The 25,363-nt window shown below is 43.4% G+C and overlaps 1 protein-coding gene across 4 annotated transcripts in view; it reads right to left on the bottom strand.

The window, feature by feature from the left end:
* The window catches only part of PDE1C (phosphodiesterase 1C), a 334,910-nt gene that overhangs the window by 195,585 nt on the left and 113,962 nt on the right, over nucleotides 1-25,363 (bottom strand). For 2 of the 4 annotated variants that reach the window (XM_054992062.1, XM_054992063.1), the window contains exon 1: nucleotides 24,464-24,564. The exons of the other annotated variants lie outside the window; for them this stretch is intronic. In XM_054992062.1, coding sequence (XP_054848037.1) covers nucleotides 24,464-24,564 — 101 coding nt within the window. Of the gene's footprint in view, nucleotides 1-24,463; nucleotides 24,565-25,363 lie in introns of those variants that run through there. 4 annotated transcript variants of the gene reach the window in all.

The raw sequence follows: 25,363 nt of genomic DNA, 5'->3' as shown, positions 1-25,363 counted from the left end.
TTGGCATTGTAGTTCCTGACGTTTCGCCAGCAGCTGTGGTTGGCATCTTCAGAGGTGTAGCACCAAAAGACAGAGATCTCTCACACTGAGAGATCTCTGTCTTTTGGTGCTACACCTCTGAAGATGCCAGCCACAGCTGCTGGCGAAACGTCAGGAACTACAATGCCAAGACCACGGCAATACAGCCCGGAAAACCCACAACAACCATCGTTATTAGGATAGTTGAGCCTACCAAATATTTTATGTTCTGGATAGTTAAAAGTGTTTATTATTCTGGGTTTTATACTTTTAATGGCTGTTAATTTTAATGATTGTATGTTTTACGGTTTTATTTTTTATGTTGTGAGTAGGAGTGTACAAAACAATACCTCTGTGAAGATGTATATGGAAATAGCTGTTTTGATCTTTTCCTTGATTATCTGGATCTGGAACACAAAACAAAGATGCTTGCAATAGCAAAAACCCCTCCCTGAAAAAGTCCAGTTTTTTCTTCATGTTCATGCCATGAAACATGAGCACATATTTTCTCTGTATTGATTTCCTGGAAATGGCATCTCTCCTTTCCAATCAAACCCTTGCAGGGGAGGAGCACATAACACTTCCAACCAATCCAAATTTCAGAGAACTACCATTCTCCTTCCTCTCCTTCTTCCCCCTTCACCCCCTCTTTGTGGGCTGGATATTATTTTTTTTGTAAAGTAGAAAACCCTTTTCTTGCTCATGTGCCCCTAGAATTCAAACTCCCCTTTTTCAGAGGCCTCTCTTGCAGCCCTGAGCCCTTTGTTTGCACAGGTTGTAACTGATCTTTCTGAGCTGTGCTATGCTTTGCACTGGCTGAGCTATGCTTGGAAAAGGTTAATTCATTGCAAAAAGCTGGTCACTTAGCAACCACTCTGGAGCTTGTAAATTACTTTCTTGCACTTATCAGGTCTTTGAAAACTGCATTTCTTCAATGGTCCTTCTCTTCCTCTGTCCCCTCCCCTCTGTGCTTTTTCTACTCCCAGTCTACCTTCCAATTAGATCATTGGACAGGAGGGGCAAAGAGCAAATTCAGCCAATCCCAAACTGCCATTCTCCTTCTCCCCTTCTTTGTGGGCTAGAGTTTTTTTTCTTGTAAAAGTAATGAGTGAGATTGCACAGAGAGGGTCTGTAAACATTGACCTTTGTTCAATCTGCTTGAAATTTAGGAGGTATTTAGATTAGAGGGGGAATTGTGTTGTGTGCAAATGTGGTGCTGTTGTTATAAACAGCTGCCCAGACCCTTGACTAGATTTCCCATTGAAAATGATGGACCTGAAGGGGAAGGGACATGGATTTTACTCCTGAACTGCTAATATCCTGCTCCAAAATAAACAACAATGGTAAACATTTCCCCCCAAAGTCCAGATCAGAAAGTGTAACAAAATATCTTCTCAGTGCACAGTCCTAGTTGTGAGCCTCCATGAGCAGGTCTGTGAAGAGGTAGATTAATTTTCTGGACTGTGAATTAATATTTGTTATATTTGTGTTAGAATTTTAGAATACATCTTATTTTATCAGCTACTCTAAAGGCACAAAACAGAAAAAAAATTAAAAATATGCCATCAGAACTGACTTGCTTTTGAATTATTTTCAGTTTAGCAACATGCAGCCCAAATAGCTAAGTTTGGCATGAATGTTTAAAGGTTTATGGGATAATAATATGTTTTCACATTTGAGCGTGGTTTAAAATATTTACAGATGTTTATTTATATTTATTCATATAAATACATTTTTAAGAAGAGTGCAGGATTTGTCCAGTAGTTATTTTACTCCATTGATTAAAAACCTGGAATCTTTATTTTTGCATTCACCTATGTCAGGAATTAAATTCCTGCAGACTAATAGGATCATTTAAATAAATTGAAATCTCCTCTGCCAGTCAGTTCAATATGCTGAATCAATTTCTACCAATTCCATTGCCATTACAGTAAGATTAATGGCACATAAACTAAACAATATTCTTGCCTTTATTAATAAACAACATAAATCAAGTGGCAAGAAGTGACTGCTGGTATTGCAGCTTCATAAAGACTAGGAGCAGATGGAGATACATTTTGTATTAGTATTGTTAATAGTTGTCTTTTTCTTAATTTTCCAAGTGGCTGCCACCTGCGTGGGTCTGACTTTAGGGAAACAGAGGACACACACACACATACACACACCAAAATATATGGATAAATCATTACAATTATTGTTTTTGATTTCTTTAGCATTTTTAGATACACAAAATAGGCCTGCTTAGAATTGTTGTCTGAGGGCCAAGCTACACATGACGAATGACACTTGAACGGCAAGTGTATTTCTCCCTGTTCACTTGCCCTCCACTCAATCCACTTGCCGTTCAAGTGTCATTCGTCATGTGTAGCTTGGCCCTGAGAAGCTTTTCCCATGGAGGAGAAAACCAACTTGCGGGGTGGGGGGCAGTGGTATCTGCATTCAATGGAAAATGAAAGAGAAAGGGTAAAAATCTTCTTGCTTCAACACCACTGCCTTCCTATTCTAATCTCCCTTCTCCCCCGCCCCTCCTCCAAATCATTTTTCTCTAGAAAAAGTGGTTTCCACAGAGAGACAGGCTTAAGTGATTTCCCTGTTGCTGGTGTGGCTGCCAATAAAGCACAGCACCAACAGGCTGCTGGCAGGTTTCCCTCGCCCAGAACCCCAGCAGTGGTCACCCCCCCCCCCCACCCACTCGCCCTGGGCCACCATTTTGCATTTTTTTTAAAAAAAACACCACTAGAATATCATAATATGTCATTGTAACAATTCCAAGTTTTCATTTTTAAAAAAACAAAAGTAAGCCTCTGGTCCCTTCCCTTCTGGAGATATAAAAGGAAAGATGTATCTTTGTAACTGGAGGAACTAGAGGATTACTTTTTTAGAAAATGAAAGCTGAGAATTCAGAGAACCTGTTACACAGATTGTTACAATGGTGTTTTGATATAATAATAACTGTGCTTATATACAGCTTTTCTAGACAGACTAGCACACCATTCATAACAATGAATACAATCAGTATTCTTTTCCTCACAATACAGCTGGGGAGCTTGGATTGAGAGGGGTGGCTTATCCAAGGGCATCTGCTGAGCTCACGGCCGTAGTGGGATCCAAACCAGCAGAGTGCTGATTTGCAACCCAACCACTTAAGTACTATGCTAGAGCATATTCTAGTGCCATTTTTTTAAAAAAAAAATTAAAAGCCTCCCTAGCATCTGAGGGACGGATGGCTGCCGCAGTAACAGGGTCAAGGAAAATGGCTGCCACGTGGCCAGGAAAATCTGAATTTTCTTGCCCACACACCAGCCATCCAGGCTTTACTGTAATCTTTCCCAAAACTTAATAGCAAAGCAAGTTTGGAAAAGATCAGAGAAAAGCCAGGGACCTCCCCCTCTCAAGACCTCTCCCCCTAAGAGGGGCACAGATGTACCATAATGCATTACATCCTGGGGTTGATAAGCTAAATGGAAACCGCCCAAGTAGTCATCTGGCTTTTATTACACACAAAACTCAGCATTTCAGACAGGAACCTTCTCATGGTCAGTTGCAACTCTTCTCTGCTTTTACAGATTGGCTGCTGGGCATGGAAGAACAGTATTTCTACAAAAAAGTGTCCGAGGTCAGAGAAGTCGACCCCACACTTACTGCCTCACAGGAGGATGAGGCAGCAGTGGCATGGTGGAAACGCTAGCATCTGGAGGGGTTCCCTCAGAAGCAGCAGGTGAAGCAGCAGGTGTGCTGGACATCCCCAGCCCCATCCAGGGCTGCGGGATGAAAGCCAGCAGCTGCACGGCTGCATTTGCCCTGAGGCCTTCAGCAGTGGTGGCAAAAGGGCAGGATGAGCCCATGGTGAGGCCAGGCAGCAGCCCCAATGGCAGAGGGCTTCGGCAGTCCATGGTGGCTGGAGGCAGGGCCAGGCATTGGCCCGGCAGGGCCCGGCTGGCTGGGGCCTCCACCTGTTTACATTCAACCGGGAGGTCATCCTCTGGGGAGGGAAAGGACAGATTGGTTCCTTCCATTGGGCTCCAGATGTGTCTCTCAACAAAGGAGGTGGGGGGGTTGGAGGAGCCCAGGGCTGGGCTCACCCCCAGAGAGCCATTAAGCAGCCAAGGAGGAAGAATGAGGCCCCACCCTCAAGATGCGAGAGAGAGGTGCAATGCTGGGGAGAGAGAAGGACCAGGCTGTAACTAGACACTCCACCACCCCCAGTTCTGAAGCTTACTCTAGCCCCTTTAAGCTGGAGACGGAGACTGGTAAGGGGGCTGCAGCCCAGGACTACATCCTGGAGGAAGAGGAAGCTGACAAAGAGCTAAATGTTTCTCTCTTACCAACAACCCACAAAAAGCTTGTTCTCATATTTCCAAAATCGGAGGTTTCAACAACAAGAATGTGGTGGCCTTCAGTCAGGCTTCAATCCTAGAACGTCTTTGCATATGTTTTTAGGAATGCATGTTTTAGAAATTTAAAAAAGGCTTCCAGTGGGTTGGGCTAAACAATACTTCAGTGAGAGAGTGGTGGGAAGAGAGATGGGCTGTTTCCACACTACTCACCTTCAATCGGAACGCCGCAGAACATTGCGAACAAAACCCAGAAGGTAGCGTTTTCTCGCGTGAGTTTTGCGCAACGTCTCAGGTTTTGTTTGCAACGTTCCACGGCGTTCCGATTGAAGGTGAGTAGTGTGGAAACAGCCATGGAAAAGCAAGTGTTTTAAACAAGTTTATTGAGGTTATTGAAACACAATTGTGCATATCACATACACACTCCATTAACCAAACTGCTAAATATTTTAAATAAATAAAAGATATCAAGGCAGTTTTTTTACCACAGTTTATAGATTTTTTTAAAAAATCACCCCATGCTGCCTGCTACTCTAGATCATTAGTGTATGTTTTATAAAATTAGATCAGTTGCTTCTGCGCAACAACCAACTGGAGAGATACCAGGAATGGAATATTTTGCACCAGCCTCAGACTCCAAAATGGGTGGTGCACAAGCCAAGCCACACACACAAATCCTACCAAGCATCTCCTGTAAACAGACAGTAAAGCATCTTAATGAAAGATTTATGAAAGCAGGGGTGACACCAAGTTTTTCCCAAGCTCCCTCTTTTGAATGCCCTGACAGACGTGTTCTCCATCAGAGGGCATGGGTTGAAAGTCTTCCACGGGCATGACGCAGCTTCCTTGCTTATGTCTTTAGCATTGGGAGTATATAAAGGTTTCCTTTACATTGTTTCACTGCATCCTGATGACTCGCCTAGGAAAACAAAAACTCCCCAAACATCTCCCGTCTAGGAGGAAGGCTGGACCACATCGCCTCTCAGTTGGGAATAAAGACAAAGAAATATCTCAAACAGAACAAACAGTGAACAAACAGCACATTTGTTTGTTCAAAGCCAAGGAAGCAGCTTTTGCTGTCGTCCCGCTTTAGAAATAGGGCTGTTAATGCGCTTGAAAGAGATGGAAGGGTGCGGATTTTGTTGCTGCAATCATTAACACATGGAAACTCCCAGGGAGTCCAATGGCCAGTTGCCCAATTTGGATTTGTTTGGGGTGTTACCTAGAAAACAGCAGCAGGAGGAAAAGCCACTCTCTACCATTCAGATTAAACATCAAGAAAAGGACTACAGATTAGAGCGACGTCAGGCCAGGTCACAGCTGCAGTCAAAATCAGAAACAAATCTGTATCTTGCTTTTAGCTTGAGTAAACCTATCAGGCCGTTTGTTATTATTTCTCTCCCCCTCCCCCCCCCCCCCACACACACCACCATCCGCCTGTTTGCTACTAGACAGCTGGCATGACGCAGAATTTTAAACCTCATGTTTATGCCAGACCCTCTCCAAATGCTGGAATACAGGCTGAAATACTCGGATTACTGTTTAGCGAGCCTAAATTGGGGCCACAGGAAAAATGAAAAGCCATGCAAAGATGCAGAGCTCCTTTCACAAGCAAGTTCATGTTTTAAAAAGTCTCTCGCACACGCATCCACAATTCAATGTTTATTTCACTTTCCTAGTTTTCAAGTTCAACACATAATTCAGAGAGACTCTTAATTAAGTAACTAAATGTGCAGTAGTCTGGATCTGAAATGGCTTGTGATGGTGCCCATGTAACAGACTCAGAGGAGTTAGCCACGTTAGTCTGTAGTAGCAAAATAGAAGAGTCCAGTTGCACCTTTAAGACTAACCAACTTTACTGTAGCATAAGCTTTCGGGAACCACAGTTCTCTTCATCAGATGCATGGAGGGTATGAAGAAAATGATCAGATATATATAGGTGGTGAGGGGAGGGGGGGAGTAGATGCAATCAGTAGCTTTTGATAATGAGATAACCATTCATAGTCTCTATTCAATCCAAGTCTGACTGAGTCAAATTTACATATGAATTCCAATTCAGCAGCTTCCTGTTGTAACAGACTGTGGACCCAACAATTGTGAAACAGCTGTTATTCTGGGAGGACTCCAGGCCACACCTGGAGGTTGGCAATCCTATTAATTACTTTTGTCTCCAGGCTATCTGTTATTCTGTCAGACTCTGCACTAGGTCTGCCAATTTTCAGGTGGGGCCTGAAGTTCTCCTAGAATTACAACTCATCAACTCATGCAGAGATCAGTTCCCACCAAGGAAATGACCGGTTTGGACGGTGGATGCTATGGCATCACCCCCATCCTTTCTCTCCCCTCCCCAAACTCCACCCTCCGCAAGCAACATCTCCAGATGGTTGTTGGGGGTTTTCCGGGCTGCACAGGGAAGCCATTGAAATTCACAAGCATAAGCAAAACTTCAACAGGAAAGAAGAAACCTTAAGAATGAACAGAGCATGGGCTCCAGTTCTGAAAAACACCAGGCCAACAAAACACTCCACACCCGACAATAGCCCTGCAGAGAAGATTAGCACATCAAGCACCAATCCATATGCAAAAGAACCTCCTCAGGTTACAGTGAAGCCTCCCGCCATTAGCATTCCACACCCTGGGAAACTCTTACAGAATGACTCAGCTCAACCCCACCCCTCCTGAGTAGATACAAATGACCTACATCTTTTCCACACTGTGACACTGAGAGATCTCTGTCTTTTGGTGCTACACCTCTGAAGATGCCAGCCACAGCTGCTGGCGAAACGTCAGGAACTACAATGCCAAGACCACGGCAATACAGCCCGGAAAACCCCCAACAACCATCGTTCTCCGGCCGTGAAAGCCTTCGACAATACAACATCTCCAGACCTCCATGAATTTCCAGACTGGAGTCGGCAATCGTACTCAGCAGGACTTCATTGTACTCCCCAGATGTCTTCTGGCCTCTTAAGTCCCTGCAAACCTGGCTACGTTCAAGGAGCAGAGGCATCTCAGCCTGCCTGACAGCTATGAGCGAAACCACTGGAGCAACCCCAACTAACAGACCAGGGTGCCACAGGTGAAGATACTGAAAGATGCCGCAAGATCCAGGAGAATCCAAAAGGGTCACACTTCACCAATAGACCCTTGCATATAGTGCTTTTTTTCTGCAAAAAGAGGTGGTGGAATTCAGGGGGTTGCCCTCGGAGAAAATAGTCACATGGCTGGTGGTTGGTGGCGCGGAGGGCAATCTAAACTCCTCTCTGTCTGGAGATCAGGGGGCAGGGCCACCAGTCATGTGACCATTTTCAAGAGGTTCCGGAACTCCTTTCCACTGCGTTCCAGCTGAAAAAAAGCCTTACTTGCATACAACATGAATGTGCCTTCCCACTCTGAGCAGGGCTATAGGGTCATGATGCCTGAAAAGCGTTATTGACCCCTAGGAAATGTGCAAGTTTTAGAATGGTGTATGCTCCTTTCTTGGGAACAGATTCCAATTTGAACATGACACTTGAAAGACTTTTCAGGCTACATAAATCTAGATTTTAAATTCATATTTCTGAAATAACGTTTTTCATAGTTTTTTTTCTGTGCAGAATTGGACGATGAGTTAAGCATGCTTAAGGGCACCAAAGTCAAACCCGGTGCTGGACTTGTGGTCAATATTATTTTAAAAGGGAGCCAAAGGATTTTAAAAGCAAGGCTCCTATTAAGCTGGGAAAACCAATAATTGCTGTTGGCTGTGGTTATGATTCATTTTTACTACCAACAAACTGATAAGAGGATTTTTATTAATATGAGTTTTTTCACCTAAATGTGATGCACATTATTTCCTAGCCAGGATTTTAGAGTTCAACAAGATCTTTCTGCCCATCGCTATGCTATTACTAACATTGATTTAAGCTTATGAAAAATGACATGATTGAATAATAAGCCACATGACAGATTGAGGCAAAGTTTATCATTGCTTCACCTCCCAGTACTTTGTGCTTTTTAATTAACTTTGCCTGACATAGCTTTGCTTTGATTTATTTATAAGGAATACTTCCGACTTTCTCCTTGCTTCTTCAGTTGAAGTTGTTGAGTCATAGGCCATTTAGACTGAAGCAGACCAGTGAGGGTTTTTTTTTTTAAATGCATGTTTACAGGGCAATATCAGCACAAGAAAACATCTCCCATTTATGTACATAAACATCATACATCTATAGTTTACTGAGTAATCTGCTCTGAAGTATAATTGTGCTGGGTTACACATACTTTTATGCAGAGGCAGAAAAAGATGATTCCAAAATGAGGAACTGGGAGAGGAACTCAGAATAGCTTCCCTACTACAGAAACAGTAAGAAAGTATAAGCCTGGCTGAGGGTGTCTGTCTATAACAGGAGACCTCCTGTCCTTGACCCCACCCCACCCTCACACACACACACACGTTTCCTGCTGAAAGGTGGTCAGGGGAGAGATGCAACCATCTCTTTAGCATTGCATCCATGTGAGACATCACTTCTAGCACAGAACCAGAAAGGAGGTCATCACGTCAAGGCAATGCTCTAGGATTTGACCCAAATTCTGTTTTAATAGATGACTCCAATTCCAGTTTTGCACCATAAGTGATGTTACACATTGTCATGATGTCAAGGAGATTATCCCCACCCACTCCCTATTTCTCCCACCAGGTTGCGAACTGTCAGCACTAAGCCAGGCACAAGTCGTCCTGGGTTCTGGATCCATTGCTCGCCATATCCCCAACACTCCCCATCCCCTCCCCCATTATGCTGTTGGCAGGGGCAAAACATTATCCATGCGTGGCTGAACTGACACTGCCCATGTGGAGATCAAACTCAGGGCCTTGGCAATTCTATTCCAGTTCCTATCTACTGGGCAGGTGGTATCCCTTGTCTGATTTGGAGATATCCTCTGCCCAGCTCCATATGACTGTGTGTCACATGTCAGGGCTGCAGTTGACTACCTACTGCCCTGGACCATTTGTCCTTTGTGTCTGTCTGCTTGGCCCAGTGGTTAAGGCCTTGGTCTGGCATGGAAGAGGTGTGGGTTCAAGCATGGCCTCTGCCCTGAGTTCTGCTGCCAGTTGGATCCCTGCTGGGAACAAGGGTTGGACTTGGCCTTTCTGTCTCCCTCCCCACTTGAACCCATGCTTTCTGTTTGACAAATGGAGGGCTAGGGAGGGGTGCAAAATACATTGTGGGGTTGCTGTTATGTGTTTCTTTCTTGTTGCCTCAATGTTTGCTGTTCTCCTGCTTGGCAAAAGAGAACTTGGCAATGGGATGGGACCTGAACGCTCCAGAGTACATAGGCTCTGGAGCTCTCTGCTCATGCCACAAATCTGTATGGATGTTGCATCATCAGCAGATCTTTCCTCCTTGCCTTCCAGTCAACAATGTGACTCAATTGGAGGCTCATGGTTAGAGGGCATGTGGGGAGGGCCACATCTGGGAAGCATGGCCAATTTGGAGGGTAGTAGTGACTGGCTGTGCCTGTGTCTGCCATTCTCAGGGGTGCCACTGGCAACTGTTCTCTGATTGCATCACTGGGGTTGCTCAGGTCTCTGCCATTCTCAATGCAATGTGGGCCTTGTGAAGAGGTGAGTGTTTTCCTACCACCACCATGAAATACATTGTGGGGTGAGAAGTGAGAAACGATGTCGCTGTTATGCTGGTGTCTGGCCACCACCACCACCACCAAGATGGGCCTCAAGTTTGGGCTATTAATATAGTAAAACTGGGATCCAAGATAACAGCAACATGATTGTGACAGCCAAGAGATTCTCTCAAAATGAATCTTTTCAACTCAAAATATTCCAAAGTAACATTTAATAAAAATCTACTTGCCTACCGCGCACACACCAATTTCAACAGAATTTACTTCCCAGTAATTATGTTTAGGATTGCAGGCTTGAGCTGGATTTCAATGCATACGTCCTCTTCACTTCAAGTCATTGGAACTTTTTGCCATGAGTGTTCCATATATAAACATTTATAGGATCAAGCTGTAAAGATACTATGACACGTACATTTACTTGGGAATAAGTGCTCTTGCCTGAACTGGCTGTGGATATTACAGAGGTTGCTTTTAACTGACTTATATGAATAATATTTGCAAGCTTGCATCCAAAGTTATATCCCAGTCTGGTGGTAGAGTAGTGAACAGAAACCCAGTTTTTCTTGAGTAAACCAATATGAGTGGCCACAAAAATAATTAATTAAATCCCAAGATCTTCATTTCCTTCCATAGAGATAGACTGAAATGTACAAGTTAGGTGAGGACAGCAGTTAGTACAGAGTCTTCTGAAATTGAAAGTACAGATAAAATTCCCTCGGTCCATTCCTTAGGATTGCTGCCTGAAATGATTAGAACTAGAACCATTCTGTCCCAGAATGAATAAGGACACTGTTATATGAGCAAATTCTCCCGAGATTCGGGGAGACGGGGAGTGGCAGCAGAGAAAGCAGTAGCTACTTTCTCACCTCCGGAAAAGGATTAACATATTTATATTTTTTTTATTTGAAACCTGAATAATTTGCAGATTTCTTCACAAAGGCATGCTTTCTGAGGGGCTGTGAGAACCTCCACTCCCTGATGCCAGCAAAAATACCTAAGGGATAAGGTCCACTGTGTCGTAAAACTTTCAGGGAGGTCTCTGTCCCCATCACATTAAGGGAGATAGTTGAGAGGGAGATGGCTTAGAGTGGTGCTGTTTCGATAGGTGTCATTTTGATGGAAGAAAGCATCTTACACAACTCATGATTGGCATATTGATGCTCATTTATATAATTCACTGGAGTGGTCAACTTGACAAATTGCCTTTAGGCAACAAAAGGTCCATTTTTCATTGCTAAAAGCCAGGGCTTTTTTTCTGAGAAAAGAGGTGGTGGAACTCAGTGGGTTGCCCTCGGAGTAAATGGTCACATGGCTGGTGGCCCCGCCCCCTGATCTCCAGACAGAGGGGAGTTTAGATTGCCCTCCGAGCCGCTGAGCGGCTCGGAGGGCAATCTCAACTCCCCTCTGTCTGGAGATCAGGGGGCGGGGCCACCAGCCATGTGACCATTTTCAAGAGGTGCCGGAACTCCGTTCCCCCGCGTTCCTGCTGAAAAAAAGCCCTGCTAAAAGCTATTAAGACTCAATCTCATATTTCTGTAGAATCCAGTTGGATACTAAATAAGCATTTGCAGTAAGACAACACAAATATTTGCAGAATTTAAGGTACTTTCTTAAGGACAGGCAAACAAAGGGAATGGTTCAGAAATCAAAAGTCACTTGAGTGTATAGCTTCCAAAGTTTCAGGATATACCACCATACATACTATGTGTTCGCCAAGGTCTCTAGAACTCACTTGCTTGTAAAAAACAAATAAATCATGCACCAACTACAGAATTAGCCAGATCCATTTTTAAAAAGGAGGGCGAAAAGACTGTGGCCAAAAAGCTTCATTTAAGCCACAGTTCTGTCCTATTTGTTTTTTTCTTTTTATAATTTTTTTTATTTTTCAATATCTAACATACAACTACTACATACATACATACCCTACAAAACAGTGACTACAAAAGACTACAATAACACAAGGGATGGGGAAAAAGAGAGGAAAAAAAAAAGGGGAGGGAGGGGTGGAAAAAAGGGGAAGGTGCCCTACACTAAACACTACATTTCTGTTTTTCCTTCATACTGCCATTATTCAAAAGTTAAAGCTTTATATTATATTGATGGAGTGGTTGACCTTACTAAATGCAAATTACAATTTAATTTCAAGTTAAATTTTTCTTCCCCTCCTGGGTCCCGGACGCAGTTCTCTCTGAGCAACTGCAGCCGCAGTGCTCGTTTCCTCCCCCTCCCCCTCAGACTTCTCCTTTTCGTCTTGTTTGGTGCACTGGAATTCTGGGTTCCTGTCCTCAAAATCCCTTAGTTGATCTTCTGATAATATCTTAAAGGCTTGATCTTTATGGCTGAACCAGATTCCTTCCGGGAATAACCATTTGTACTTTATTCCCCGTTCTCTCAGAAGAGCTGCGAACTTTTTATACTTAAAACGTCTTTTCCGAACTAGAAATGGGACGTCTTTCAATATCTTAATTTTGTTGCCCAAGAAGTCCAAATCCGCATTGTATGAATTGTATAGGATAGTGTCCCGGATCCTCTTAGATGAAAAATTGATGATGATCTCGTGCGGCAACTGACGCTTCATTGCATATTTTGAGGTAGCCCGACAGGCTTCCAAAATGGCGCTTTTTACTTCTTCTTTAGTTGCCCTCGCGGGTGTCGCCAATAGTTCCGAGACAAGACCCCATAAATCCTCGTTTTCCTCCTCTTTCACATTCTGGAGGCGCAAAATTGTCTGTGTTCGTTCCACTTGTAGCCCGATCAACTGATTCTCCACCAGTTTAAGCTCTTTATTCGTAGCCTTCACGAGTGACGCACTTTCCTGAGCAGACTTCTCTGCCCCCCCACCGCTGCTTCCTTGATGGTTTTCACTTCGCTCTCAATTAAGCCCACCCTTTGATCTGTTTCATTCAGCTTGTCAATAAAGGGTTTTATAGCTTCACCAACCGCCCTCCGTATTATTTCCTCCAGCGATTCTCCCTTTAAGGCAGCCGAAACTGACTTGCCAAGGGCAGGACTTTGTTTTTTTGTTGCCATTTGGGGGGGGCGCCAACCAAATTTTGGAACTCAGCAAAGGGGAAGAATGAGCCTTCTTAGCTTCAGATCTCACCTCTCCCTCACGTGCGCTTGTAATAACAGAAGGAATTCGCTTGCTTGTAGGCTCTCGCCTAGTTCTGCTCTTTGCCGTTTCTCATGGCCCGGCAGCACTCGAGGCGCCGCGCACGTCCGCCGGCCTCCGTAGGGACAAATGGGCAATTAACCCCCCGCATTGATTCCGGGGGGCTCTTCCCGCAGCGTCCCGGACCCAGCCTCCCTCACTGGGAGTTTTGGGGGCTAATCTTTGCAGATCAGCCGCCCGGACAGGGTGCTCGGCCGCTTCCTCTCGAGCCAGCGAGAGGAGCGTCCGACATGGCTGAGAAAACGAAACCGAATCAGTTCTGTCCTATTTGTGATTTCCTTTGCTGCTGTACTCAAGCGTATGTTATAGACAGAGTAAAAGTCATTATGAATTGAGCAATTTAGCACTGTAATCCTGCAAGCAAGCAGGCAGATTAACATTGGTTTCTTTCCACCACCACCCCCATCTGCAATGTTCAAGAAACTGGTGGCGATAGTTAAGTGCTGTATTATCAAGAAAGCCTAAGATGGTGACAGAAAGATTTTGTTATATTCAATCCACCTCCTCCCCCAGAAATTCTTTACCTGAGAACTTAAAGGTAAAGGTAGTCCCCTGTGCAAGCACTGAGTCATTACTGACCCATGGGGGGACATCACATCATGACATTTTCTTGGCAGACTTTTTGTTACAGGGTGGTTTGCCATTATCTTCCCCAGTCATCTACACTTTACCCCCAGGAAACTGGGCACTCATTTTACCAACCTCAGAAGGATGGAAGGCTGAGTCAACCTTGAGCCGGCTACCTGAACCCGGCTTCCACCAGGATCGAACTCATGTCGTGAGCAGAGCTTGGACTGCAGTACTGCAGCTTACCACTCTGTGCTACGGGGCACTTATGTAAATTGACCTCCATGCCCAAATACTATTTAATGTTTAAAATGGGAGGTGTCACTTCAAGAAACACCTTCTGACCTGAAAGGATAAGTTCCTAACCGGAGATATTTTGGGAGTTGGTCAAATCTGCAAGGAGACGAGGCGAGGTGATAGCTTCAGGGAGCAACAGTCAGTGCCATTGCCTTGCCCTCAACACTACTGGCCCACCCAGGTACCAGAGCAGATAATGATCTTTCACTTCCCATTTCCCAGGTAAGAGATCAGGGAAGCTAGTCATGCTGGCTTTAATAAAGGCCAGGGAACATGGAGGGAAGTAGCATTAGCAAGTCTGGCTTCTGAGTGGGGAAAGTGGAAGACAGGGCATGAGTGGAAGATGCAAAGGTTGCAAACTTTGGCATGAGAAATTCATGGAGATTTGGGGGCAAGCAGTGCCTGGAGAGGGTGGAGTTTGGGAAGGAAGTTCAGCAGGGCTGTAATGACATAGAGTCTCTCTACACAAGACATCTTACATGAGAACGTTCAAGTGTAGAGAGACACAATGTTGGCCGGGAAGTGTAGTTTAAAAAGAGCCAAAGGGGAGGTGAAATTGACAGACCCTTCCGGGAGGAGAGGAGGAAATTAACAAACCCTCTGAGGAGCTATTTTCGCCTGCTCTGTAGAGAGATGAAATTGACAGAGCCTTGGGCCTTGGTCTCTGTAGTCTGGAGATCAGCTGTAATTCCAAGAGGCCGGTAGCTCTAAGAAAGTTGGGGAGACTGTTGGGAGGGGGGGGGGCTGTCAGCAAAGAAGGAGTGTCATCAGGCAGCGTCCCTTGTTGAGCTGCCTCTGTTTGAGTGGGAAGAGCACATCTGGGCTATAGAGGCTACGGCCATTCTGAACATGCTCAAAAAGCACTCAGATCAATTCCCTTGGAGAAAATGGTTGCTTTGGAGGCCAGACTCTATGGCATTATAAGCTTCTGAGGTCCCTCCCCAAAACCTGTCTCAGGCTCCAACCCCCCTCCCAAAATCTCCAGGAATTTCTTAACCCTGAGTTGACAACTCTAAATGTTGCCAATTCATACAAGAACCAAAATAGAACTTGCTGAATATTGGCTCGAATAAACCTTGAAAGGAATAAACCTAAACTTCCCATTTTAAGCACCTGTAACATTGGCAGAGCTATTTTAGAAGAATTAAAGTAAGTCCAGATTTTTCTATCTGCAGGCACCCCCAGTGACCACATTCAGGGCTTTTCTTTAGTTATTAGATAGCCACAGATTTAGAGGGAAGGGGGATATGTGATCATCTTCATTTATATTTTTGACTCCTAGAACAAAATTCTGTTCTGCAACAAGGCGACATCACTCATTCAGTTGCTGTTATTAATGGAGCCAGGGTAACAGTCTGTGATTCTTGCCATTTGTGCATATTTAATCTTCAGCGCATGATCTAGGGAGAACTGTGAGTAGCCTTTAATTGCTAAATATTATTTAATCTCTTATACTGAACTTACACAAACAACATTTTACCACTATTCTACCACAGATTGGCAGTGTGAAAATTCTGCTTAGTATTTGGCAGGATGATACATTGATGACCAAGCTCACCATAATAAGAGAAGGCACCCTGAGATAGTACAGACTGAGCCTATACAGGCATACTGTTTCCAGCCTTCTCTCCACCCGCTGTTTACACGAACATCTTGCCAAAGCTGAAATCCCATAACAACCCACAAGGAAAAGCCAAGGCCTTGCTTCAAAAACACAGTCATTATTTTGTGGATTAGATATTAGAAACCTACACCCGACTCTATATCATGTCATGGGATTTCCACCCCCTGCCTGTTTCACCTGCCAATCACCACCCACCTTTAAGGGGGAAGGAGTGTGTAACTACCAAATAGAAATTTCTGAGGAAACGTAACAAGCAAAATATCCTGAAGAACAAATGTTGTGAAGGACACCATCACTTCATGTTGGCAGCAGCACACTTCTGCTAAATGATTTGGTTAAGATAAAATGTGGGGACTGAGCTAAATTGTCAGGGCTTGCTCCGGAGAATGGGCCTAGGTTCCAAGATGGGTTGCAGGGTCCCTTGAGGGCCAAACTGGGGGACAGGAGGGGACAATGGAGGAGGGGTACTTACCCTGCACGCTCATGCACCACCGGAAAATGACATCATTTCTGGCACATGACAGGGGCAGGTTCTCTAAAAACTAGCCCAAAACTTGGATCCAATTTTTAGAAAATCAGCCCCAGCATAAACTGTCCTTTCCAAGTTGTGCAAGAAATGATATATTCTGGTGCAATGTGTAGATGTGTGCAAGTTTCGTGTACATGCCTAAGGCCTGCCTCCAGTCTTTCCAGATGAGTGGCAGTGGGGGGAAGAGGCTAGCAGCGACTTGGGACAGGGGATCCCCCACTAAGTTGGGGGATCTGGGAAGTCTGATTCCAGGGCTAATGAGACAATAGGGGAATGATCAGAGTGGCAGGTGCAGGATTACCAGCTCTGGCTTGGAATATTCCTGGATAACTGGGGGTAGGGACTAGAGAGGGGGGAGCTCTGGGGGGAAGCAGTTCAGTGGGGATAGGATAACACTCTAGGACAGGCAAGCCACATCCTGCCTAGCAGCCTGTCTCCAGCTGCTGCATGGTAGGATGATGGGGGAGTTGGCATCCCTTCCAGCACAAATCTAGAAGGGATGTCATTGTGTCAGGGTAGGTTTGCCATTCCCCCTACCCATTCCCCACCCACCACCCCCTGGACCCACTTACCTGGCCAGTGGGGGTGGGGCAGGAGGCATGGGAGAAGAAGCATATTCATGCACTCCCACTCCCCCATTGTGCCCTGGGTTTCAATGAGCACCACAGCTCTTCCATCATGCTGGAAAATGACAGTATTTTCTGGTGCAACAGGGGAGTGTGGGAAAGTCCCCAAGCCCCTGCACCACCCCATTGGCCCTTGGGGCCCCTGGCAATCCTATGTCAGAGTGACACTAGGATTCTACCAAAACTCTATGGTAAACCCATAGTTTCAGAGAATCCTAGAATACCACCTTGATGCAATGATGTCACTTTTAGGTTTGCACAAGAAGTGATGTTGCAGGATTTGAGCAATGCTGATTTACATGTCTCCATGCCTAAAACACTCCTACTAGTTTTCAGCACTGGGCTGGCAACTCTACTGCAGGACTTGTTTTTCCTAGATTTTATAGTGTACCATACAGTCCACTCTACAATGCTGTCATTTCCTCAAAAGAACTGATTTCTGTAGTCTGGAGATGACTTGTATTTCCAGGATAGCTCTAGTTCTCTCCTTGAGGTCAGTAACCCTGGGCAAGGGAAAGGAGTGTAACTCGGAAGATGGAGAGCCTTTCAGGTTCTTGGCCTTCTTGATATCTCCCTGATACAAATCAAGGAGACAGTGATGGGAATGGACAATTCAGAAGTTCACATAGTGTTTTTCAAGGGTTTCTCGAAGGCCTAAAGCAGACTTTATGTGTTGCAAAATCTAATGACTCTGATTTATGGAGCCTATGTCCCAGTTTGCTTCTCTGCCATTGTTCACAGCAGATCCAAGCAAACACAAGTTGTTCCTTATTCTCCAACCAGCTGTTGACATATTCTGAATTCTGCTTCTCATATTGTCTGTCTTATAAGCATTGTATTTGTTATGCAGCTAAGAGTACACTATTCCCCATCCTCTCACAAGCACATAGCCAGCAGTCACTGTTTGGAACTGAAGTCAACATTGGAACCCAATACAAATATAAGGAGGGGTAAACATTCCCCATTGAAATTATTACACTGTAGCAGGATGCCTTGTTTGGCTGGAAGCCTACCCTATACTAATCTTCCTGAATAATTCATCTGTAAACTGGAGATTATAGAAAGGCAATAATGTGGGGGAACATGTTTTCTACTGCCAGTCTGAAAAGCTACTGGATATTATCTTTGAAATCAGACTTGAGGATCCCAAACATGAAAGATGTGACTCTTCTTTAGAAAATCTGGCTGTGTTCAGATCTCCACACTTGTCATGAGTAGAAACAATGAACGGTAAACATGCATTCGGTGTGGTGGAAAAAAACAGTTTCCTCCAGCCTTTCAAATTTGTAAGTCCACATGAAAGAAATCTCTATGGAAATTTGTTCTAAATCTGCCTAAACTGATGAATAGCTTTATAACCAGCGAATCAGAAAATTAATTAAAGAACATTGGCCTGAAGATGCTAGGGAGGAGAACAAGGAAAGGCCACTGTTGATATTGTATGCTTTGAAAGATGCTGAACGCACACTCAAAGTTTGCAGTATTCTTTCGTGCAAAGGAAACCAACCCACGTTGTGTGGTTCCTGGAACTTCTCACTGCTCAGAGAAGTTGGGAACGTGTAAAAATATATTCTTACAAACTCAGTAATTCTGAATGATTTGTCAGATCTGCTATGCATACACAAATGTAAGCCCTTCAATGTTTCATAGATGAAAGGGATTCTTCCATGTTTGTAACACCTGTTCCTACACCAAACAGCATTCTTTTCCCTCTGCCTACTTACCATTATATTAATTTATTCTACAATATCCCCTCCTACACTGAGTTCTGAATTCTATGAGTTCCTTTTAAAAAAGAAAAACTAAACATTTTAATAGTGTGTTTAACCTCACAATAGATTTGGTTGTATATTATAAAATAACACGTATGTGTGTGTTATGTGCCGTCAAGTCATCTCCGACCTAGGGCAACCCTATGAATAAAAGACCTCCAAAACGTCTGATCATTAACAGACTTGCTCAGATCCTGCAAACTGGAGAACGTGGCTTCTTTTATAGAGTCAAATCCTCTCGTTTTAGGTCTTCCTCTTTTCCTACTGCCTTCCACTTTTCCTAGCATTATTGACATATTTAGCAATAGTTCCTATCTGGATAGATAGTTGGGGAAGATAGAATAAATGCATTGCGTAGCACAGTGTGTGTCTATGTATTTACATGTATGTGAACTAGCATCAAACATAAATTTGGGTTGTTTAATTTTTAACAAGCTGGGCTACTACATATACTGTTGATGGTTATTCATTGTGGTTTTTTTACTGACCACAGGGTTTTATTTAATGTACCTATTAATATTTGTGTCTTATTTTTGTTATTTTAATTAGATTAAGTTTGATATACACCTCAGAAATCTTTTCTTGAGTTCTGGGATCAAAACTACCTAAACAGAGTCCAGAACATCATCATTCCACATTCAGACATTTAACACCCAGAAGTACAGGAGAGGAGGCTTATACTTAGAGAACTTTGATGCAGGGCTGTGCATGCTAACAATATTTTTAAAAGACATCTGTAACACCTGTTCCAAAGTCAAAATAAGGGTGGCATTTTGCAAGGAATAGATACTAGAAAAGAAGGCTAGTGGAGAATTCATACATGCAAATGCATCAGTCAACCATCAATTGAAGGGCGCGGATGGGGGAAATGACACTGCACTATCACTGCTAGAAAACACCCAGAAGTAACATCACATTGCTGTCATGACGTTCTAGGATTCAGACAAAACTTTATGGATGGCAACATGGTGTCATGATAATACACTGCTGCTTTTTTTTTTATTTCTCAGCCCCTCCCCTCCCCCTGAGAGGGGGTGGGCAAGAAAAAGGAAGACCTGGTCTCCCTATAATAAAATGACATTATTTTCTTTCTAATAAAACTTGGCATTGTCTCCCAGAAAATACAAATTTAGGAATGGGCAAACTAACTGCTTTATTAGTATTAAAGAATGATGTAATCTTACGGCACTTCAAGCAAATATACTGATACAACCCATTTGGGATCAAGGAGTTGAGAGACATTTACAGTCTGCGTTGCTGTGTCCCAGTGTGCCATAAAGAGTGTGAGCTGTGAAAATCAGTACAATGAATGTGCATTTTAGAAAAAAGTTTTTTAAAAATCCTATATACATTGTGTCTCATAAGATGAATTCTCTAATTCTTACAAGGCACTTTTGTTCCAGCAATATTAAAGTTTCTTAGGAGATCGAATGTTTTGCAGAAAACTTTGCATTATGTTGTCTTCGTCTGTACTCCAAACCAAGACTCCAGACTACATTTTAACCTTAGTTTGGAATCTCGGCTTGCTAAACGAACAAACCACAATTTGCAATTCAGATAGCTTATGGTTTATCACAAAACATTAAAGGCCACTCCATTATATCCTCATAGACTGAGAACCAGCTGCCCACACATATTGGGAACATGAAGTGTGATCCCCACAATGCACACAAAACGCCTGCTTGCCATTTTATGTGAATTGGGAAACGCATAGATTTTCTATGTGCATACAGCTTCGCCACATGCAAACCTGGGAGATCATGTATTAAGCTCATGTGTATGGAAGCTATGTGCATACGCATAGCCCAATTCACATGAAATAGTGATTGTTTGTATCAGGTGCATAACGGGGACCACATATTCCTGATACATATGGGCAGTGGACTTCCAATTCACATTAGAGTTACCAGTCCACCACCATCACTCACCTGGCTGGTGGGGGGAAAGGTGCGGGAATGGGCCTCCAAGACACACTCCTAGAGAGGCACAATGATATCACTTCCCAGGAGTGACATCATCGTGCTGCCCCATGAGCACTCCTGCACTTCACAGCAGGCCAATTTGGGCCCCAAATCGGCCCACTGCAAAGCACGTGCGTACTCCTGTGCCTGCGTGATGACGTTGCCTGGAAGTGACATCACTGGAAGTGACATCATTGAAAAAGCCTAGGAGCGTCCGCATGCTTCACACACACACGAGGAACACAAAGGAGGTGAGTGCTGGGTATCAGCCCTCCCGCCAGGAGTGTAAGGGGACCTGATAACCCTAGGCACATGGACATTGCATCTGAAGAGGTCTTTAGGGGGCACAATCCTAAACAACCCTACTCATAATTAAGCCCCATTTTATTCAACATGGTTTACTCCAAGGAAAGTGTCCTTAGCATGGCAGCATTAGCCTCATGCAATAGGAAGGTAGTATGTAAGTCATGCTCCTAGTATAGTTTGTCATTACATATAAATTATGCCGTTGCATTTAAATGTGGGAAGGACATTAATGTCTGTTTATTAGCAACAAATTAGGGAGCTGTTACTATATTATTATATGTTGCTTGAAGAGTTAAGGGGGGAAATTTAATTTATCAATGAACTGCAAACTCAGTCCCCAGGTGGTAGCATTCTACCGTCACCTATACCCTAGATATTAAGGCAGGGGTAGAAAAAGTGAGATTTTTATTTAAAAAGTTTCTTTAGTAACCCTACTAGCTAAGCTACTCCAACAGGATTTATGGTCAGTTGATATCACAGTTAATTCTCTTCTCCAAACTTTATAGGGCTTTCCCGTATATTGCACCAACCAGCTCCCTGCACTCACACGTGCACAATGGAAACTATGAACCCTACACATAGACTTCCCTCTGCCTGCTAGTAGAAATGCAGCATATACACTTATAAAAGTTAGCTCTAAATACTGCCTCTCTCACAGTGGTTCTTCACTGAGTAAGAATGTTCTGAACAGAGGAGCTGTGCCTGCTCATTTGTGTAAATGGCTTTTTGCTTGAGTCATCTGGGAATGCCAGACTCAATTTGCTCTTTGTCCTTCAGGCACGTCTGGCCTTGGTACTGTTCTTGTTTCCTGTCCTCAGTTCATGGCATCCTAATTATGAGAGAGGCTTGACCGCAGGATGCATTTGTCTAGTATTTGGAGGATGGCTTGGAGTAAAGAACCTCTCCTTCATTCCAAAAGGGCAAGAGAGCTAGGCAGACCATCAACTGGGGTTATTTTAGGGTTTCTACAATCCAGAGACTAAATACAGCTACCCGTTTACCACAAGGCAAATTACTACAGTGAGCTTAAAACCACTTGGCAAGTAGTTTGTCTGTTATCATCATGCCAAGAAGTGAGGAAATTTAGTTAACATTCCAGCTTCCCTCCAATTTCTAACCAAGCACAAATGTGTGGTAAAATTCTCACTGCTTGGTGGGATGATACAGTCAGTCCATATAGGCTGCCATTTCACTGCTCTATTACATTATGACATCTGAAGTAAAATCTGCCTTATTACATAAGCAAGATGATACAGACAACCAAGCTCAACCCAGAGGAGGTGGCTCTCTTTCTAGTCCTTAGTGTCTTGCCAACACAACATCAAATATGGTGTGAAACTGGAAGTGACACGATCACAGCAGGACTGTCTAGGATTCACCCAAAACTCTATGGTTTAATCATTAAGTTTTGGGTGATTCCTAGAGCATTACCTTGATGCAATGTTGTCATTTCTGGTTTCATGCTGGAAGTGATGTCACACATTGGCACGATGCCAAATATCTTGACTCCATGCAACAAATTCTCCTTCCTGGGTGCCAGCAAGGGTTTATAATCCCACTAAAGGCCAAATCTGACATAACATTATATTTCTACCAAGAACACCATATGTGAAACAGTATGTATGTAAAATATGATAGAGGACCCAAAAAAAGGATGATTTTGTGTGGAGAAAATATAAACTAGGACATGCAGGAAATGGAAATAACAGCCAGAAAATCCCCATGACGCATACAAAGCCCAACAATCAGCCTTTGGACCCAGCCACAATCATGGGATACCCAGAACAGAAAATCTGCATTTTTTTATGATTACTTGAAGCCCAGTCCCAAGATGTGTCACTCCAACATACAAGCATCTTACCGTAACTTGTTACAGATATTTAAGAATGCAGTTCAAATCTTTTCTAAGCACGAACAGGCACTGTTGAGATACACTTCTTTTAAGCCATTGTTCTTTCTACTTGACTAACATTCTTTTGCCAGTGGGTTCAGGTTCCCTCGCTTTTGAACGGTTCTGCAGAGGTGCAGTGTGATGAAATGATCTCTGTCCCACTAATGTATTTGTTTAAAATTAATGGCGAACCTGCCTGGGAAATCCAAAGCTTGGTCACTGGGGTAGGTATGCAGTGTGTCACATTCATTGCTAGCAAAAACAGCACATTTTTTAAAAGAATTTTTTAACTTTTTTAACTTAGTGAAGATGACAAGTGTTATACTGTGCATTGTTTTGCATTTGTGCACATGTTCTGAGTCTAACAGAGAAAGAGATAGATTGCACTATTAAGACAAAGATCATACACTGCAGAGAACACAAGGGTTTTCTGATTGCTGCATCAGCACGTAAGTCAATTCCACTGAATTAAATGAAATTCTTTTGAATTAGCTTTGCTCTGAGTTCAGGAAGGATTGCAGCTCTGGTTATCCAGCCATACTACAATCTGAACTATCCCAATATTCTTAGACAGGACACACAGGCATGTCTGATCAGAAGGGATATTATGATCTTGCACAGCATATTTTAGGTCATCTTGGTACCAAGCAGAAAGATCCAAAAATCATGATTTTTTTGTTTTGAAAAGCTGTTCTGTTTGGAACTGCTGTGAGGCAGCTGTCACTTGGGCTTGATTACATTTCTTCACAAAACAGACTTCCTGGAACAGACTGTCAGAGCAATACACATTTGTTTCTCATCTTAGGCAACTAAAACATTTCCAAATGAATTTCACATTCATTGTGAACTGTGCTGTCACTGAAAGAAATGAAAAACAAGCCAACACATTGAAAGAATGTTGGAAGTTGAAGTTTGGAATAGGGGTGGGTGGGGAGGGTATGTTTGGGCTCTCTATTATCCTTATCATCTTCATAGGTTCATCACAGTCTGGAGTGTGTAGTTAAAAAACAACATTCTGTTTCAAACATCTGGGCAGATGCCATTTAATGTGCTAACATCTCTTAGGCTGGATCAGAAACAGAATAAAGCAAGTGCTGCACTGCCATTACATAGATTTAATACTTCTAATAATTATTTCCTTGCACATTTGCACACACAGAAACAAGATATCTTATCACAAAAGGAACATATGAAATATAACTATATAAGTAATATTACTTTTCTCAGGTTATCTGTCGGGCATAACTAGGCAGACCTTCAACACAGTACAAACTGTGCTCATTCCCAAACTCTGAATAAACGAACTCAAGCTGAACCGTTGGTTTAAGTATTAATAAAAACAGACATGGGTTTCCCTCTATTAAAAATGAATTTCAACTGCCTCTTCTTCCATGTTTGTTCAGGCTGCCAGGGGCTTTGGACATTGTTGGTTTATAAGAATGCATGAAAACATACTTAAGTAAATGGAAATGTATACAGTCTGCTTAGTTTGAATATGCCACGAGGTTTTGACTGAAACTTTCAATATTAAATCATCATTGTCGTGAGTTACCATAAGTGACATTTCGTCACTGTAACATGCAATTTCAAAGCATTCAAAGAAAAGTGACTGGAAGTTATTGAATATACAGTATACAGGTGTGGATGCTAAAAAAGGAAATGGCAAAAAAGAACCCTAAAATAATGCCACAGAAACAAAAGGAAACTAAAGGAAAGAGAGAGGGAAAGAGAAAGATAAAGTATCACTTACAGCCCTCGGAGACGAAGCCATATCTTCTCTATTTGTTCCGGCTGGAGGTATTTCAGAGAGTTGCTTTCAAATTCTTCAATCTCCTTCGTAGGCGACTCCATAACTCTCAGTTTTCACTTTGGCTCACGTTTAGAGAGAATGGATGCGTCTCCCAAAACATGCACACACTCCACTTTTTTTTTAACACTGACCAGAAGCAGCAAACATTTTTTTTCTGCTTCCAAACACCCCCCCCCTCCTCACTTGGATTAGAAGGAGCGTGTGCAACCAGCAAAAACCCCAGGTGTACACAGAGGGCTGTTGTGGTGGCTTGCCATGGTCCTGGGAGTGATGGGAAGGATTAGAGGCTGCTCTCCAGATGGAATGCAACCACGGATTGGGGTTTTGCTCTTTGTACAACAAGCCAAGGATACAATCAGTAATACCAGCTGACAGGGGTCTTTATCAGGGGCAAGGGAGGGTGGAGGGGGGGAACCTGGCTGATAATCAAACTGTCTGAATGGGAGGCCTGAAAGTACTGGAAGATGTACAGCTTTCAGTGATCTGTCTTGCTATTTGCTGGACTGTGCATCTCCGTTCTGTGCTATGAAAGGCAGCCCTCATTCCTTCCAGTGCTGAATCTCTCTCTGTCTCTCTCTCTGCCTCTCTCTCTCTCTGCTTTACACACCCACAAATGCCCTCCCCTTCTCGTATTCTTCCACTTACCAGCCGCTCTGCTGACTGGCAAGAAAACCGACAACTGAGGAAAAGTCGTCTGTCAGCACGAGCCTGGCCAACGTCTCTCATTCTTTTCTCTTTTTTTTAACTTCATACGCAAAAGCAAAACCGTAACACACGAAAGTATAGGGGCAAGAGAGAGAGAGAGAGAGTAATCCCAAAAGGGGAAAGGCTGTCGTCAAT

This window comes from Eublepharis macularius, chromosome 11, assembly GCF_028583425.1.
Source record: "Eublepharis macularius isolate TG4126 chromosome 11, MPM_Emac_v1.0, whole genome shotgun sequence".
In the NCBI taxonomy this organism is placed as follows: Eukaryota; Metazoa; Chordata; class Lepidosauria; order Squamata; family Eublepharidae; genus Eublepharis; species Eublepharis macularius.
Note: the sequence above shows the minus strand (reverse complement) of the source record. Positions and strands in the feature narration are given on the sequence as shown.